The sequence below is a fragment of the Nyctereutes procyonoides genome, unplaced genomic scaffold (assembly GCF_905146905.1).
Source record: "Nyctereutes procyonoides isolate TBG_1078 unplaced genomic scaffold, NYPRO_anot_genome, whole genome shotgun sequence".
Lineage (NCBI taxonomy): Eukaryota > Metazoa > Chordata > Mammalia > Carnivora > Canidae > Nyctereutes > Nyctereutes procyonoides.
Window position 1 is genome coordinate 5,443,348 of NW_026575130.1, and position 19,856 is coordinate 5,463,203.

At 36.1% G+C, this 19,856-nt stretch overlaps 1 protein-coding gene across 31 annotated transcripts in view; it reads right to left on the reverse strand.

The window, feature by feature from the left end:
- ANK2 (ankyrin 2) overlaps nucleotides 1-19,856 on the reverse strand; it is a 654,899-nt gene that overhangs the window by 105,627 nt on the left and 529,416 nt on the right. For 26 of the 31 annotated variants that reach the window (XM_055342391.1, XM_055342396.1, XM_055342411.1 and 23 more), the window contains 5 exons: nucleotides 18,220-18,318; nucleotides 12,464-12,661; nucleotides 10,808-10,906; nucleotides 10,537-10,635; nucleotides 5,887-5,985 (listed from right to left, as the gene is read on the reverse strand). In XM_055342391.1, coding sequence (XP_055198366.1) covers nucleotides 5,887-5,985; nucleotides 10,537-10,635; nucleotides 10,808-10,906; nucleotides 12,464-12,661; nucleotides 18,220-18,318 — 594 coding nt within the window. The remainder of the gene's footprint in view (nucleotides 1-5,886; nucleotides 5,986-10,536; nucleotides 10,636-10,807; nucleotides 10,907-12,463; nucleotides 12,662-18,219; nucleotides 18,319-19,856) is intronic. The other 5 variants (XM_055342416.1, XM_055342406.1, XM_055342405.1 and 2 more) reach the window with 2 other exon arrangements.

Below are 19,856 nucleotides of genomic sequence, written 5' to 3' on the forward strand. Positions count from 1 at the left end.
TGAACTTGGTCACTGTTTCCTGGGCACAACAACATGTTTCTCAACTCATTAAGGCCTCAGCTCTTACTTACGCTTAAATACAAACTAGTGTGTGGTTCTGAATAAGAAAGAAATCTAGTCCAGAAGTACTAAGACCTAGATTCTCATCCAAAAGCTTTCACCAAGAGACAGTATTTATTCTGGGAACTATGTCAAGAGGAAAAGAATGAGGGATGCTGGGAAAACTGTTCTTACTCCACTCAAACAAGCCAAGTATAGAAATGCTGGTCATTTCCTTCAAAGAGAGACTGCAGATAAAGAAGATGTTATAATCTGATTTTTTTTAAAATGTTGTTCCAGGAAACATTGCAGATGGTTCTGGGACTTGCATCCAGGACTTCAACATGAAATGCAAGAAGCAAATGAGTACTTGCCAAGTGCTTTCATTTAGAAACACAGAGAAGAAGACATAGCTGGTACGAGGAATAGGGAGGATATGTTGGAAGAGGCTCAAGAAATCATGTGACCCTAATGTATAGTCAGGAAAATGTTTTCATTTCAGTGTTAAGAGAATTAGGATAAACCATTCTTTTATAAAAAGAAAAGTGAGCATAACCTTAGTAATGAAAAAAAGGTATGTCTTTACAATGTGTTCAAGGGCATGTTATAATCAAAGTGAGGAAGGAAAAGCTGGGTTAGCTTCCTAAGCTATGAATGAATGGGAAAAAAAGATAAAGTGGGAAAGAGCTTTTCAAATAAATGTAGTATGTTAAAGTATAAGGAAAAAAAAGTATTCAGAGGGAGCTACAGGAGGAGATGAAATAGCATTGTATGAATTTCAGGGTGGTGAGAAGTAAATAATAAAAAACAATAATACAAGTGTTTTAGCAATAGAATTGGAATCTTTTTTTAAAAATGCAATTTATAAACTTCCTTCATGTATGATGCATACTTGATCCTATTCTTACAAAAGATCCGAGAGGAAGTCATAAAATGTATTAGACCATTTTCTAGAAAACAGGTTAAGAGGAATTAAAGTGGTTCTCCAGGATTGTTTGAGGTCACCAGGTTATTAAAACAGGACTTGAATTCAGGCATTGGATTCCACAGACATTCATTGGCCTACACATACTATAGAAATAGACACAGTCAGTTGGCCACTGAGAAAACCTACTGAATGAGGTGACTCTCAATAGGAAAGGAAATTGACAACACTTTAGAAGATAGAACTGTCTTCTGAAATACAGTGGAGGAGAAGAAGAGCCAAATAGGGAATATTAAGTTACAAGGATAAATGGGAGAGCAAAACAACAATAAAAGAACCGAAAAACTTGAAAATGGTTATCATGAACATCTGCTGTTTCTGGGTTTCCCTTCTTATACTTCTGCCCAGCACAATTTGATAGAGGTGGGCATTGCAAGTGACATAATCTAAAAGGTAGGAGAGCTGGGGCAATAAGGACACCTTCATCCAGAGTTGGTAGCAGCCAAGTATTTGGTTAAATTATCAACTCTTGTCCCTTGGTTCTTAGACCTCAGATTATTAAAGTACTTGATTTTGTTTGTTTGGGTTTTTAATTTTTTTAAAGAAATAAACTGTCTTGTCTACTTTCTTCATCTTTTGGTATAGTTCTCTCTGAAAGCGAAAAAGGAAAGAACAAACAAGTTTGGTTAGAAAGTCCTTCCATTCGTAACTAGGTTATGAAATTTTTTTTAAGGTTTGGGTAATTATTTCCCTGTTGAACTGCAAAAGTTGAATTTGCTGCTCCAAACTAAAGTTAAATTCAAGCCAAAAAATTGGGAAAGTGCAGAAAATAATATTCATGGAAAGGGCTTCAACAAGAGGGAGTTAGCTTGATCTTCTAAGCCTCTTCCAAATATACAGGACAATAATTCCCTCATCATAAAGTGTCACTGACTGTGAGACAGCCTGGACCAGGAAGATATGAGCTCTGCCTTACTACCACAAGCTACAGTCTTCCAAAATTAGGAAGACCTGCTGAGCCCCAACTACTTTACCAAAAGACAAATAGCAATGGCTGGGATAAGGTTCAAATATTTGATAAAATTTCTGCTATTAGTTTCTAACTAACAAGATTCCCATGAACCAAAATTGACTGGTAGCTAACTCAAGCATTAAGGTGAATTATGTTTCAAGTGAGTTTAAGTCTAGGGCCTCCGTGACTGCTCAATCTCTGAAAGCAAATGCCAGCACCCCCATATTGTGCCAACAGAACATGGGCACCTCAAATAAGAGAGCTCCCTGATGGGGAGGCCCCAGTGGTTCTCTCAGTCATATCCATGGAGGATACTGGTCAAGGAAGGACCTTTGTGAGAGCAGGGTCTGAGGGCAAGCACACTGACTGACCAACAAACTTATGCCATTGCAGTCCCTGCTTTCTAGTCTGTCCAGAAAAATATGCCTTATGTTCTTGACTTAGAAGAATATCCAGCTCGCACTTTTAAAATGAGAGACAATGTTATAGTAAATGATTTTTTTATTTCATTATATATTGGGAATAGCACCATGGTTATACAACCATGAGATATTATTTCTAAACCTGATTAAGAATACAGACTTACAGACTATCCAGAGATCTCACCCTTGGAGTTTAGTGTAGTAACCAAGTATAATTGTTGACCATCTCCCCTCTGGGAGGGAGTGAATTATAGAGCAATGTATTAGGTTAAGAGAGAGAATTTTCAGAAGTGTGTGCATGTGAGTATATGTGCTGAGAAACCAGGAGGTGAAACAGAAAAGATAGATTTTTATTTTTCTGTTCAATATCTCCTATAACCTTTTTCTGGGAAGAGCCCTTCCTGCTTTGGGAAAAGAGGGCATCTCACACTATATGTGGCTCTGGAGGGGCTGCCAATCATCTCACCACACTTCATGAATGAACCACATGAAAGAGCATGGAACCTAGGCTTGATACTATATCCTGACCATAGTGATCAGCTCAGGTGGAAATGTGACTAATTTAGAATCCTGTTGTTTGTTTAGATAGGAGAGATAAGGGCTCTCTTTACATCCGAAATGGAGATAATAATGTCAGCAGAAAAAAGCTAGGAGAAAGATACAGAACCAAGGTAAGAACCCTTTTCTTACTCTTTCTAACTCATGACATCAGGCAAGACAGCACAATTTTGGATTTCAGGACCCAAAGCCACCCTAAAACACATATTGTTCTGTGTGTTAAATAAGATAATTTGTGTTAAAATGCTTTATGAAGTATAGACCACTGTGAAAAGGTTAATTAAATCAAAAGATTTCCAGTCAAACCTAAAGGGCTAACAAAAAAAGAAAGAAAGAAAGAAAAAAAGAAAAGAAATTCATAGTGAAAGTAAAACTTAAAATAGAACATTTGAAAAGGAAAACCTTAGCTTCTTGCTGCTCAGTATAATCCCAGGATCAGAAACATGGGCATTGCCTATTAGTTTGTTTGAAATGCAGAGTTTGGGCCTCTCCCCAGATCTTAGAGTTCAATCTGCATTTTGACAAGATCCCCAGGTGATGTCCGACATAATGACTTTTCAGTAGCAAGGCTCTATAAGGCTATGGTAGTTTCTCCTGTCCAGAGCCAGAGAGATAATATAGGGAAGGAATTTTAGTTGCAGCTTAGGATGGGTGGTAGAGCTGAAAAATCACAGGATCATGAATTTTGATATTTAAATAAGGAGGAATAAAAAAATTAAAGACATTTATTTACATACGTAGACCATGACACTAAATGTAGTTGCAAAAGAGAATTAAAATGATAGAATTGGGGGTGTCTGGGTGGCTCACTCAGTTAAGTGTCCAACTTTTGATTTTGGCACTGGTCATGATCTCAGGGTTGTGAGATGGAGCCCCACATAGAGCCTGCTTAAGATTCCCTCTCTCCTTCTCCCTCTGCCCCTCCCCACTCACACACGCTCTCTCTCTCAAAAAATACCAAAACAATAGAATTGATCGAATTTGTGCGGAAAAAATTAAAAATACATAAATGTTATAACATTTCAAAGTAAAGAGTCTGTAGCCAACGGATTGGAGGAAGGGGTTTCAGATGGTGTCCAAAAAAGCATAAGGCAATAATAACAGGTTAAATTGGTAACATAAATTGACAAAGATACATGAAAATAAGCAAATTTCCACTAAAAATAAATTATAATTTGAATATGGACAAATATTAAATAGTTTTATTTTGAGAGATAAACAGGAAATCCTTTTATTATTCAATATAGATTACAAATATTTATCAGAAATATTATCACAATAGTGAAGATCATGATACTCAGAGTACATTGATTGATAACTTTTTTTTAATAGCTGAATGCCAGGTAATCTTGAAAGGAAATGAAAACAGGCAGAGCACAGAAATTTTTTAGGGCAGTAAAGCTAGTCTGCATAATAAGGATGGATACATGTCAATATACATTTGTCCAAACCTGCAGAATGTGAAACACCAAGAATAAACCCTAATGTAAACTATGGATGCTGGGGGATTATGATATGTCAATGTGTGTTCATCAATTGCAACACATGTACCACTCTAGTGGAGAAAATTGGTAACTCAGGAGCCTATTCACATGTAGGATCAGGGCATATAGGGGAAATCTCTGTAACTTCCTCTCAATTTGCTATGAACCTAAAACTGCTCTTAAAAAATTGTCTTGGGGTAGGGGAGAAACAAGAAAAATGCCAAGGCTGGGAAGCATACAGTTTGAATAACAAAAACTCTAAACATATAAGAACATAAAATACCAATGATGATTACCAAAGAACATAAATTACACTACTCACACAATGGATAAAAAGGCAGATAAAATCCAAAAGGACAAGACTAAGGCCAAAGCTGCCCATGTTTCACTGGATTTTTCATGAAGGTCTGTGGAAAAAATGCTATTAAATTCGTGGAGTCAGAGAATGTTAAGAAAGTCTTGAAAGAAGCTTCAAGGTTTCTAAGTCTAACCTTTATATTTTAATGATAAAAACCTAGAAGTGCAATGACTTGCCTGAAATGACAATGGGCAGGACTCTAGCCAGATGCTTTCATTCCAATATAGTGCCATTTCCAAAAGGGAGTCATGATGGCACAATTCAGGTGAACTGAGTTCTAGCTTTGGTACATCAAATATTGAAGGAAAGTGTACAAATAGTCGATGAGAATCCCAAAGATGCTAGTGTAAAAGTTAATGGAATGACATGGAAAAGGAAACTGAAGATATAGTATGTTGATAAAAATTACTAGTGCATTCAGTGTTAGAGGAAGAAGGTGAAAAAAGCAATTGGAAAGTGAATTTAAAAGAAAAGGAAGGAAAAATCAGTCTGTGAAGGGATTAGAAGCCAATTAGAAACAAGAGAATCCAGTCAAGGAATCCTTAGGGCCAAAATTCTTCTATTTTGGAATAGTGGAAGAGCAGAATGTCCAACTACGTAAAGTCAAAGAAGAAAAATAGAACTCATTATAGAAAGGAAGAAAATAAAATAGGTAACATTCAAACTTTGAGTACAATTGTCCTTAAGTAACAAGTAAGTAATGTCTGTGGAAATTTGATTGGCTTTAAGGTATGAAATAAATTTTAATAATCATTGTATCTATAATATAGGTAATTTTGTTTAATTCATGAAAAGAAAAATATATGTAAAAATATTTTCATAGGTTAAAAATGATTAGGTTAGTCAATGACACATTTCTTAGGTCCTAAATTATATATATATATTTCAAATGTCAGTTTATGAAATTGGGCTGCATTCTATTGAGTATATTTACTATACCATTTCCTTCTCTGCTTGAAAAACTATTGAATTGATGCTTTCACTTAAAGTCCATGGCATTTCTAAATCAAGGAAATGAAGAATAGCATTCTCTCTTAAGATAGAACTCATGCACACAAGAGGAGAGAACCCCGAGCACCAGCACCTACCCTGGCTCTGGCATCAACAAGGGCACCATTTCTCAGTAGGCATCGGACCACTTCGACCTGCCCTGCCCGGGCTGCCATGTGCAATGCTGTCTCCCCACGCTGCCAGGAAACAAAGATCATTGAGTCATATGTAAACCCACAGCTCTGTACAGTAAAGGATAAAAATGTGCCTTTTTGTGAAATTCGGCAGTCAATCCAAAGGTTAGGAAATCTATGAAAAGGCATAATTATTTCATATTTAGTCTGGAAGAATACAATTTTGTATCCTCCATCTTCATAGGGATAAAACAAATATTTATTTCATTTTTTTCAGTCTGTGACAAACAAGTGAACTTACCCCAGACATCGAGTATACCCTCAGGTTTAACTTCATAGTCAATCTGGCATAACTTAAATTGCTTTAGGTGATTTGAAGTTGACTTCTATCCTTCAAACCTAAAATCTGTCATTGTCATATTTGACTATGTAATTACAACTTGATCTTATTTTAAGGAGAAACTCCAGATGTGAAAGATCAGGTCAACACAGTGCAAAAAAAATCATGTCATTTGTACCAGACATAAGTCATTCCTTTTCAGAATTCAAAATTTACTTCTGAAATAAACTATTTTACATTGGGTTTGTCTTTGTGTTATAGGCTAGACAATGTCTGTTTACATAAGAAATTTGGTTTGCCCAGGATGTCCCCTTATGATTAATGAGCATATTTAATTATAGACAGTTATTTGAAAGAACTACCAAGAGATGAGTAAAGCATCTGTTAACAGTGTCATCTGTTGAGGTGGGCAGCACTGGGCATCAGGTCATTTTTCAAGTATCTTCATGCCACATCAAGATACAGCACACTGATCAGGAAATGGTAGCTTAAACTGTAGCATGAAGGATGATGGTTAGATGAAAGAAATTTTGTCATTGAGAAGACGGTTAATTACTGCCTGTAAGAGAAAAGGTTTTTGTTTTCATTTTAATCAACCTATTTTTTAAAACCCATGTAGTTCTGGTTCAGGTAAGGGTTCATTCTTCTAAACAATTCTACAGTTATAAAAAAACAAGACACGAACAGAAATGATTACCTCTAGTCACCACAACTATTCTAGAAAATAAAGCTGATTTCATTCAAGTACAGTAAACCTTTCCAAGTAAGCTAAAAAAAATCTTAAGTTGGTTGTGGTAATTGGATACTTCTGACAAATTCTAGTGAATAATTTCTTCTTATTTCTTGTACAACCCAAGTTTGATACATAGCTCACAGTTCATTTTTTCCTAATATCTGAGAACCATTCCTTAGGAAGTTATGAAAAATTTCAAATGATTTGATTTTGAAAGCATTAAACTGGACATCTACTCTAATATTTTTTCTTTTTTTGGTTGATAACTCATTTAGCCTCTAATGGCCTTGTTTAATGATGACATGTTTTGACTTTTGCAAAGTAAATGTATCTGGAGTGTGTTAGCTTATAAAATCACATTATTGGAATAGCAATATCTATCTTAAAATTTGAGGTGTATGGCAAGATTATTTTAGTATAAATGTGTTTCAACTATTGCACAACTATTGCACTATTTCTAACTTTTGTTCTGTGTCACTTAAAACCTATCTCTAAATAGATCAAGTTAAGGTCTAACTATTCAACAACAACAAAAAGCCCTCAAATCCTTGCTCTATTTCTAAGTCTTATAAAAGGATAGCAATTTTACTAGAAATAAAAACAAAAATAAATTTCCTTATAAGAAGTCAAGTCAAAGAGGTATCATAAGTACCTACTTAATGATAGATTTGTAAGTTTTGTTTACAAGCCACACTTTATCAATAAGGGGTTTTCAGAATGTAATATGCTTCCATTACTGATCTTAAGGTTCCCAAAATTCTTATTATATACTTAGAATGAGTTCTCGTTCAATCTTATTAAATGACTCCAGGGTAATTGATTTTTATTATAAATTACCCTTACCCTTTTATATTTATATTACCCTTGTTTATATATAAGTTTAAATAAAAATGAAAGATATATTATAAAATATAAAATATTTTTATGTTAAGCTTATTCACTTAAGTGTTGGAAGAAATTTTAAACATAATATGAAGTGTGAACTTAGCCATGAATCCATTGATTTTTATATGAGAAAACTTGGTAATACCTCATATTGTATCCTAGACAGCCCCCAAAGTGTTTACTTTTCTATCCCCATGGTTGTCAATGAATACTTCGGATTATGGATGTATTACTACTGGTAGTTCAGCTGTCTGTTTTGACGTATATTTATGAGCTTTTCGTAAAGGAAGCTTTCCAGTAATAATAACTGCACATGACTGAGTTATTGGTACATCTCACGCTTGGAGTGAATTTTGAGACAAAAACACGACTGGCAAGAGAATGGGTATGCTCATGTCCAAAGCAGGTACTCAATTTCATGCCCCTCTTCTCAGTTGTTAAAACTGATTTTGCCGACAGCTACATTGACTTCCACTTTGGCTGCATCAGTTGGAAAGCATCAAAGCACAACAGACAACATTGCATTCAAAAATGCAACATGATTTCAGGCAACACACAAAGGCTCCGAGGGTGGGGTACTTTAGGGTCAGGAAATGACCAACTCTGACACAGCAAGCAGGCAGTAAGTGTTCACACGGTTTCTTAAACAACCTGCACAGAGTTTTAGATCTAGTAGCTATAGCCTCATATCCTGAGAATTCACGATTTCACAGGCATCCCACAGCTAAAGAAATTAAATTCCTCTAAATGTAGGATTGTCAGATTTGACAAACAAAAATATAGGATGACCAGTTAAATTTAAACTCCAGACAAACAATGAAGAATTATTTTAGTATAAATGTGTTTCAACTTTTGCACAGTACATACTTATACTAAAAAAAAAATTGTCATTTATGTGAAATTCAAATTTAACTGGGAGTCCTGTATTTTATCTGGCAACCCTATGTATCAACATGGTATCCGCTCCCTGAAGGATATATAATACAAAAATAAAAATGAACAAACAAAAAATAAGTAGGAAATATCTTGAGGAGAGGATTACATTAGCAAGTGCCTCTCAAGTATCTGTTTTGAGAGGACTGAAGGGGAATAATGTGTAATAGACAAATGAGATGATAAAACAAAATAAAGTATCATAGAACATAGTTATATATGTTACCATTATAATATGATAACATAATTTAACACAGTATCACCATTGTTCCTTGATCCTGAAGGCAATGAAATACAAATAAGGAAAATACAGTATGGTGGGAAAGTACATAGGATACTTTTCTTGAAAGTTAGTGACTCATACAGCTCTCAATTTAAAAAAGAGGTGGTTATCATCTCTGCACAGAAAAAGGATGATGATGATTTCTTCTAAGTTCTAAGAAGTAACTAGAAATTCAACTCAAATTGGCATGTATTGAAATTATCCTTAATGGAGTAATTAAAGATTAGTGTATAATATTATTACTTTATGACCCATAAGCTATAATTAGGGAAACAAACATAGACTACATTTCAAATATTTAATGGTTTTATGCTCCAATTGTGAATAATATAGAGTATTAAATAATATTTAAGCCAGATAAATTTATTTCACATGGATTTTGTCCATGCATCAGAGACTTTAGCACATAAACAGTGTGTAAAATTCAAAGAAAGAGAATGTGAGAGGGACTACAAATGAAAAGTGAAATTGAACATTCTGTTTCACAACTCAAATGGAATGATATACCAAAATTTAACAATAGTCAATCAACTGCTTTTGAAAACATGACTCAATAATAAGCACTAATGTTTGGGTAGAATTATTTCTACTGCATACTTTAAAAAATCTCAGTGTTGCAGTGGTCCCTGTTGAGCTTCAAATACATGACTACATCTTGTGCAGAGTAAGGAGAAAATTTGCATTAAATGACCAAAGTTTAAAGGGGCAGACTCCAAGAAAAATGAAACAAATAATAAGGAAGTTGGAAGTAAAAATCCTAATTTGAATTAGGTAAAAGAATTCTAGGATATCCAGTAGTTATGGGCAGAATAAAAGTTGTCTGGAGACTAACATTCATTTCAAGATATACAAAAAAGTTGCAATGGTTAAATTATTTCAAGGAAGAGAGGACTCCACTCTAGCCAACAGAATCAAATCAAAATGAAAAATCAAAGAAAGGTCAGAAAATGAAAACTCCATGTTATTGAAGAGGGAAGGATCTGGTATCAAATAAAAATCCCTCCTATGGATCTATGTCTCATTAACCATTTGGTATGACTTATCTTGTTACTGACTTGGCATCTTATTCAAAATTACCTGGAACGCAATTCACTCAAACTGGAATGAGTCCTTCAGATTTTACTTCAACCAATCTTTCATTCACGTTCCAAGGAGCTTTTGAAATGTATCTTGTTTTAATAAATGTATTGAAGATGCAGGTTTAATCCGTCTGCACCAGGAAGCTGAAAAAGCTTCCCCAGCTCCCATTTTATTTCCCTAACACATTTCTTCTCAGCAAAGTTCTAGTGAGTGTTTCGGTAACCTGGGATCACGGAGGTTCTCCTCAAAGCTCAGCTACTTGCTTTGCTGATGTACACACAAACATCCCTACACACAGCCATCCTCTCTCTTCCTCTCGCTCTTTCTTCCTGTGGTTATTCTGACCCCAGCCATACTCACAATGTTAGTGACATCTGGAGAGGCTCCGTTCTGCAGCAGAAGGAGGACAATGTTCAAGTGGCCCATGAAGGCAGCCACATGTATTGGTGTGAGGCCAGACTGCGAAACAAAGCAACAGTAGTTTTACTCCTCTGCACCCGTGGAGAGGTGGGCTTTGGGGACTTCTTCAGATAAATAAGGCTTGAATGAAGAGGACAAAAGATGGGCGACAGGAAGGGGAAGGAGGAGTAAGCGAAGGAATGTTTCGTGACAAGCTGAAACATTTTTCTACCTCTGTTATAGCTTGGATTGAAGCCCCATATTTCACCAGCAGTTCCATGACTTTGATGCGGTTTTTCTTGCAGGCAATGTGCAGTGGAGTAAAACCATTCTGTGCAAAAGACAATCAAGTTAGTTGAAAACATGCAGGAATGATCTTCACACAACTCCATGCTGGCACACTGCAGGCAATAGTGTTACATCGTCACATAACGTTACCACTTCTTCTGATGCTGTAGGTGCTGGGATTTGGAAAGGAAAGTGGTGGTGTGTTCCTGTGGGCACTGACCCTGGCTTCTATGTGGTGGGCCTGTATGTCATTCCTTTTGTGCGGTTATAGAGCAAAACAGAAGTAGAAGAAACTACATGGGCCTACTCTGCAAAGAAGGAAAACTCGACGGGCAAGGATGCTTTAGAAGTTAAATTTGTTAACTAGTCCCATGCATAATCCTTACGTATAAGTATCATTTTTATTTGAACAATGATCCCTACGTATAGAATAGTTATACCTTTTCTGCCAGTTAGTTATTTTGCTTGTCCCAGTGGGGACTGATCATCAGTCAGTATTTTTCTACACTAGCCGTTCTCACGACAGCATATTGTCTTACCTAACCTAATGACTTATTACACTTCACAGTGTTTGTTAAGTCATTTCCCATTTATGAGCTTCGTAGTAAAGCCAGACATAAATAGCCTAATGTATGTGTAGCACTTAAATGATTTTAATTATATAAGACTGTAATGTTTTATAAGCTTATTGACCACTACCCAATTGAAAATGAGTATTTCGCTTCTTATGAGAAAATAAGTATCCTCACATAATTGTACATAACCCTAAAAGTTTAATAATTCTTATGGCATTCTCCCATTTTAAATATTGTCTGAAGACTAATTTAACCAGCATAAACCATGTAAATGTATAGGATAAAAGGAATGCTTTCAGTTTGTGAATTAGGAAATAAGAGCATAAATTAGTACATGCCTAATATTTCCAATGATTATTGTTAAAGCATAAGTGAAGCAGGGAGATTTATTCAATATTAGACCTTGGGAAATACAGAAGCTGTTCTAAGGACAACCTCATTTAGTTTTTTCTTCAGCAATTCCTGGAATAGTTTCTATAAAATGCTTCCTGAAGCAATAAAATGCTAAGCATCATTTTTCCATTACACTGTGTTTAGGGAATGAAGTCAATAAGGAAATTCTCTAAATGAACTCTTTGCAGGCTTACATTTTACACTATCTTACATGGCCAATCTATTCACCACTTTAAAACCTTCTTTTTTTCCAAATAGAGATTAATAATATTCAACTTTTTCAATCTTTTACTGACTCTTCATAGAGGCATTTAGAATTTATTTTATGATTCCTATTTTCAACTTCTATTTTCCATTCAAAATTGCTTATCACTCCAGAGGTTTCATATCTATCAGCAGCTTGCTAGTTGTGGAAATGTTACCTTAGTGTTTTCCTAAATCTATCCTTCCCCACCATCATTTATAGCAAACTGTGAAGGCATGAAGTAGGCAGGCCACTTGTGGGAGGTAACAAACTTGGTAGAATTAACTATATATCTGTAACCATGATTCGCCCATGTGCCAATGGTCAACCACTATGGTATATTGTCTCAATCTATATTTTCTGTTAATGTGGACTAGGCCAGGTTTACCAGGGCTCTGGCGTTTGGATTAGCTCTCTTGTCCAGAAGGAGTTTGGTCACACGGTAGTGGCCACAGTGTGCAGCAACATGGAGGGCCGTCAGGTAGTCTAGGGTGACATCATCAACAGGTGCCTTGTGCTGTAACAGGTGCTTCACACATTCCACATGGTCCCCCTGTGCAGCCATGTGAAGCGGAGACAGCCCATTCTGCACATCAAGACAAAACGAAACCAAGTCTACATTTCAGTCATGATTTCCAGGTTGTAAAACACAGCAGAGTCAATTCTCAATATTTGGTACAGTTGGTAGGAGAGGAAAAAATAATCTCCATTTAACATCTAAATGTCCAGTGGGTTATGTATGGCACAGAGGGAAGCTAAGAGAACATTATATTTCATAATTAAGCTATTCTTAGGCAAAAACAAATTAATATGCCCTTTGTGAATGAATGCATAGTATTGTGTGACAATTTAGACGGATCTCACAATTATTAAGGCAATATTAGATATATAATACAAGTGATAGCTGAGGCTTTTTGATTCCATTCAATTCATCCCTCTGCAAGAATTTTTTTAGTTTTAAATGACGGGGAGTACAAATGAAGGAAGAGCAAGTGGGTGCATCAGGGAAAGAAAAATATTTTGATCATCTCTTAGAGCCATGCTGCCCTGAAATCCTATGATTCCTTTTTCTAACATGAGACATGAATTGGACTTGGACAAAGCAGTCAGGTAAGAGCTAGAAAAGTGTGAGGCAAATGTAGACCACATGGTCAATGATCTCCCAACTTTTAAACTTTGAGGATAATATAAATTTATCATTAGTGATACTGCCCAAAACAGCTTTAATCTTAATTCTTAGAGAAGGACAACAGCAGGGTAATTCTCTGAGAATTATCAGTCTAGGTAAGACTCTTATTTTTTTTTAAAGTTAAATAAATAAGCTTATACAAAAAAATATGTAAAATTAGGGAAGAAACTAAGTGAGAATACATTCGCCCATTAAGAGGAGTGGAATATGGTCTTTTCTTAACAATCAATGCAAATAATGCAAATACAGTCACTAGGAAATAATTGTTGACCAAGTACCCAGCATGGCGGTCATTACATTCAAAGAAGCAAAAGCTGGGTCTGAATAAAAAGCCAGAATCTGCTAAAGGCCCAATATTCTCAATAAGGAAAGTGATTTCAACAATGAAGGGCAGCTAAAATCAAATACAGCAAAATCTTAATTGTGGTGGTCTCTGGGAGGTAGAAGTATATGTGATTTTGAAATTATTAATATACTTTCTTGGTTTTTGAAGTACTCTTTACTCATAATTATTGCTTTTATATTAATAAATTCCTAAAATGAACTGAGAAGGCACAATGGATTGATAAGGTATTTATGCATGGGGAGAGGGGAAGATAGTGTAAGGACAAAGTGTAGAAGAAATTCAGGTTGTAGCCATGTTTAGACGGTTAGTGTGGCATGTTTTTCTGATATTCTATCAATCTTTAATGTTGTTTGATCCAGTTAAAAGTTATGTGTAAAATAAAATCTTCACCACTTAATTCTTTATTACATTTTACAAATATTTGCTAAGCACCTACTCAAGCCCTGATCAAGTACTGAGGATACAACAGGGAACACAACAGACAGGGAGCCCCTGTCTTCATGAAGGTCATGTTTTGGGTAGTATTCAGACAATGCAAAGAGAATAAGAATTAAAATATATAGTATGTTAGAAGGCCACCGGTGTTAAGAAGAAAACTAAAGTAGAGGATGGCCAAGCAAGTCTGTATATATGGGCGCATTATGGATAGGCTAGCCAGAAATGGGCTGACTGAGAAGGTGAGTTTTAATGAAAGATATGACGACAGTACGAGAGTGGGTCCTGCTGATCTGGGGGAAAAACATTTGAGGGTGAGGAAAATCAAATCCAAGCATATCATGTTGAGCATGACTGATGAAGAGTAGGGAGGAGAATGCAGCTGAAGGCAAGTGAATAAGAGGGTAAATAAGGAGGGGAACTCAGGTGAGAGAACTGCGAGTTAGAATAGTCTTTGATTTATACTCTAAATGAGTATAAGTGCTTATGGAAGGTTTAGGACAACAGGATTACTCTGTTTGCTGTATTGAGAATATACTGAACAGGGTTAAAAGAGAAAAAGGAGGGCCAATTAGTATCTCTTGCAATCATCCAGGTACAGTTGATGGTAACTTGGACCAGGGTGCTGAATTATGAGATAGTTTGAAGGGAAATATGACAAGGTTTAGTGACAGGATATGAAGAGAGAGAAGAGCCAAGCACTGCATGAGGTATTTGACCTGAGAAACTGAAAGAATGGAATGGCCATTATTTAAGATAAGACTGTAAGGGGGTTAGGAATAGGGGTGGGGAAAATATCAGCAGCTGAGTTTTGAACTTACTAAGTTTGATATGCACAGCAGACTTCTACACAACAATGGTGAGTTGACATCTATATAATACAGAATTCTGTAGCTACACAGTCCTGTGTCATCAGTGTCTAAGTAGTATTATTTAAAGATGAAACTGGATGAGATTTCTTAGTGAGTACAGACAGAAAAACATACAAAAAGAGCTCCAGAGGTTCTAACATCCAGAGACCTGGGAGTGAAGAGGAAACAGGAAAGGAGGCTGAGCAGAGGGAAGACAAAGAGGTGTAATGGTCTAGGAGGCATATAAGGAAAGGAGACTATTTTTGAAAAGGGAGGAACAAGGAACTGTGTCAGGGATAGCAAAAAGAGAGAACGTAGACTATATGGGCTGATTCACATAACTGGGTAGATAGGAAGATAGGCGTCTATAGAAATTTCCTCCTGATTGCTTCCATTTTTTCCGCATCATGGAAAATAAAGACAAGGAAAGGAGTCTAAGAAGTCTAAAAAAGAAAAAAAGTATAGAATAGTCAGGTAGCAGGGAGTGAGAGTGAATACGGTTCAGAAATATATTGATTGTTAAGCAGCATTAAAGGCCAACTCGAAGTTAGCAATCATAAATTTAAAGTGAGCCTAGGCAGTATGATTAGGTGTTTTCAGCCAGCACACTCAGCTACAAGAATATGAGTTGGATCTAATCAGGGTAAAATACAGCAAGTGACCCTTTTACAGTGGCTCAGTCTATGAGTATGTCAGGGAGTGATATGAATAATTCTGTTGGGCAGAGGTGAGAGCATAAGGTGAATATGGGATAATAAAACAATGGATGATGGACTCAGAAGAAAAAACACATTTCTGGAGTTGGGGTCTCAGAGAAAGGTAACTGAAACATTGAGGCAGTGTCTGGAGAGTCAGAGATTAGAGGAGGAATTCCATAGGGGTTACAGCTACCAAAACTGACCAACTAAAAAGATCCTCTACTGCTCTAAGATCATTAAAATCATCATGAATTAGAATAGGGGTTGTGGAGAAGAGTCATAGTTTGCCAAAAGCTAGAACTTTCAAAAAATGAGGTGGAATGATAACTAGATAGATGAATATTTGCTTCAAAGGGGAACAGTGGATGATTCAAAACTAAGAGTTTTTATGGAATGAGAAGAATAGTCTGGCATTAGGTGCCTATTCCACTTTCGGGTAAAATGCTATCACTTCACCAACCTGATTAGTTCATTTCTTGGTGTTCTTTACCCTGAATATAGCTCTACTTTTTCTTATTATCTCCTTATCTCCACTCAATTTTGAGCTTCTTGAACAAACAGACCGTGTGTCATTTATCTTGATAGTTCCTTAGTGATCAGAACACTGCCTAATGTACTATAACTACTTACACTATGATAGTTGGATGCTTAGATGAATGAATGACTGAATAAATGTGGCTATAATCATGTAGCCACAGACATTTTATGCTAGATCCTTACGTATAAATGATTTTGCTACAAGAAGGCCAGCAAAAAAATTTCATCTAGGTAATACATTGTCTTCATTAGTAACATAACAATTATAGGTGAACTCTGTATATAAGATTATTTTATAGTTTGTGGGAAAGCAAATCAGCCCATTCTCAATTTGATATATACTTTTTATTGGTTATAACATGACTGGTGAAATTTTGTTATTTCCATTTAAATTTCAACCAGTTTTCTCAACAAAACTTTCTACGGGGTATCCTTCTACAGTGGCTCAGTCGGGTAAGCCTCTGCCTTTGGCTCAGGTCATGATCTCAGGGTCCTAGGATCCAGCCCTGTGTCAAGTTCTCTGCTTGGCAGGGAGCCTGCTTCTCCCTATCTCTCTACCCCTCCCCTAAGCTCATGTGTTTTCTTTCTTTCTTTCTTTCTTTCTTTCTTTCTTTCTTTCTTTCTTTCTTTCTTTCCTCTCTCGCTCTCTCTCTAAAACAAATAAATAATATCTTTAAAAAAAACTTTCTATAATTATCCCTGTATTACTCAGTCCAAAATGTCATATTTTAAAGATAAAACTCTACAACAGTTATGGTATCACTATGAGAATGAAAATAAGACATATGATTTGAAGTCATTATTTCCTAGCCTATTGAGCCCATCTTTAATGATTAAGTTCATTCTACACATATTTTAAATGCATGGTTTAATTTTTGCTCCAAATAATTTCAAATAAATATTCAATTAAAATACAAATTGAAAAATAGTTGCTTATGTTGGCTGTCTATTTTTCTCAATTTACCCTAGTAACATCATCAGTTGATGCCAGCCCTGTTCCGGGGCTATAGGAGAGTCCTAATACAGAGAAAATGTAAGTCCTTTGTACTCAATTTTTGTTGTATTAAGGATACAATGGTTGTTGCATATCCCATTAAATAGTTCTGTGTGATTATCTTTTATTTATGTTTCGTGATATTTTTTGGAAACCCAAAGTATGGCTAGAAACTGGGGACTTAAACAGTAATAATGCTTGTAAAATGCATTTTATAATGAAAACCTCCAATAAATCAGCTTCTGCGGGGTTTTCAGTTAGTTTTCTTCATGGTTGAGCATATTGATGAAATAAGGCAAGAAATGCTAGATGTACTGAGCCATAGAGAACATTATACTTCTTTAATTGTTCTTTGCAGATGGCCTGTCCTAAATTGTGCTTTCCATATTACCTACTAATTCTAAATATAATCACCCATACCACCAGTAAGTCATTCTTTTTACTAGTATTACCTAAGAGGTAAAGATTGGAGAGTTAAGGAACACCTGGTTGGCTCAGCAATTGAGCGTCTGCCCTTGGCTCAGGGCGTAATCCCGGAATCCAGAATTGAGTCCTGCATCAGACTTCTTGCAGAAAACCTACTTCTCCCTCTGCCTATGTCTCTGCCTCTCTCTCTCTCTCTCTCTGTCTGTCTCTCATGAATAAACAATCAAAAAATCTTTAAAAAAATAAGATTGGAGAGTTAAAAGATTATCTTGTATTGCTAATTGTGCTACTTTAAAAGACAATTTTATATGTATTTTACAGCCTCTTAGAGAATCATTAAAGTATAAACCTATAGAATATAAGAAATATTCTCATGTATATACAATATACTCATTTATATATAACATAAATATGTTCAAATATCCATCTGTAGTAAGAGTAGCAGGCAAAAATATAGAAAGAACAGGAAGGTATACAATCAATACATCTTAATGCATGGATTTGTTAATTTTAAATAAGTTTCAAACAGCTTGATGTATATTCCTCATTCCCGGCACACAATTACTGAGTAATTAGAAAACATTTGATGCTTCGATTTCAAGAACAAAGATTTGCAAAAGAGTGGCTTAAAGAGCTTTGTAGATCCCCTCTTACTCAGAATGACCCACCTTAGTCCTTGCCAGCAAGGGAGCTCCCCGTTCCAGCAGAAGTTCTGCGACTTGATCGTGCCCACTTCTTGCAGCACAGTGAAGTGGTGTCAACCCATCCTGCCAAAAGAATGAAAGAATGAAGCCTGAGTTAACTTTAAAAAAAAAAATCAAGATTGTTTCTTTTGCCACTTTAATGAAAGCTGAACTCATTCCTACTGACTCAGTAGATCAGTAATACAATTGCGACTCGTTACTTGATAGAGGAGAGAGTGAGAGAGAAAGTAAGACAGTGAGAGATCCTGACAGAGAGCAGGGGAGAGAAAAAGAATGATAGGGATGAAACAGAGAGGGCAAGGGTGAGAGAGATCTCACATGTGGAGGTTCAATGTAAAAAAAAAAACACATTGCTGGTCCAGTGTCTTAATTTTCAGGAAGATGGAAAAGCAGTTAATTGCAGCTGTTGAACTTGAAAGTACTACTTGCCTGGAACCACAACCCCGAGATTATACTGTCAAGCTATTTTCATTTTGGATGTCCTAATACAACTTTTACCGCCCCCCCCCCAGTTCTTCTTAATATAACATGCCCATCTTTGATCTCTTGAATTGTCACTATTTTCAGAAATCCTCCTAAAATGCTCCCTGTTGCTCATGGAAATTCTTTTCACGTTCTTCCAAAGGTTTCCACACGTACTTCTCAACATTTTACAAACTACGTAATTATTTCTCAGAGATTAAATTTGTTATTAACAATAACAACATTAAAACGGTGTGTCAAACAAAATTATGACACAACTATATGTTACAGTTTTTATAAAACTTTCTGATCTTTATACTTTGCAGGTAGTTTCTGATTCCAGAGCAATCCTCAAATTCCCTCTGTCTTTTGGATTTATTTCTCATTAAGATGACATGGCCAGAAAGCAGAGTAGGTGGGTAAGATGAGACAAAAATGTAACATTGGGTAAGAAGTGAGAGAGAAAATGAAATCCTGAGTATATAAATTAGCTAAAGATTTCAAGTTTAAGACAAAAAAAAACTGTCATAGGGAAATATGTTGAGAAGGTAGGTAGCAGTCAGAGAAAAAGATGAATGGTGAGCAGTTAAGAGGACTTCAAAAGCTTCTGATTTATATCCAGAACTCTATCTAATAGCCTATCTTTTGTGTCTCTGTTTCCAGGACCATCTTTGTGGGTTATGCTTTCCTCTTAAGAAATATAAGTATCTGGGTTACAGTACTCTTCCTGTCCCAACATTCTGGGATTTCTATGCTAGATATCTTCTTCCCTTAGCCCTCCAAGATCCATGCTCTGGCTTTCTCTACTCTGCTCCATGTCTGACAGGAAAAGCTCTTTGGATTGTATAAGTGGGCTACATTGCTCTCTGGCTTCTGGTTGGGTACGGGAAATGCAGCAAGACATGGGAGCCACTCTGTAAAGGATGTCCTTAGTCCTTAGGCTATGTGTCTTTACCAAAGGGTATGCTGCAGCCAAAATCCTCTCCTTGGAAGTGCTGGTACCCTACTTCTCACCTTGGCCTGGGGTTGGTAATGAGTCCTGCTATTGCTAGCTCCGGGAACACTGTACTTCCTCTTGTGCCTTCCCTACAGTCCACCTACAGTGTTAGAAATAGAGCCTTTAATAATCTGTATTCAAA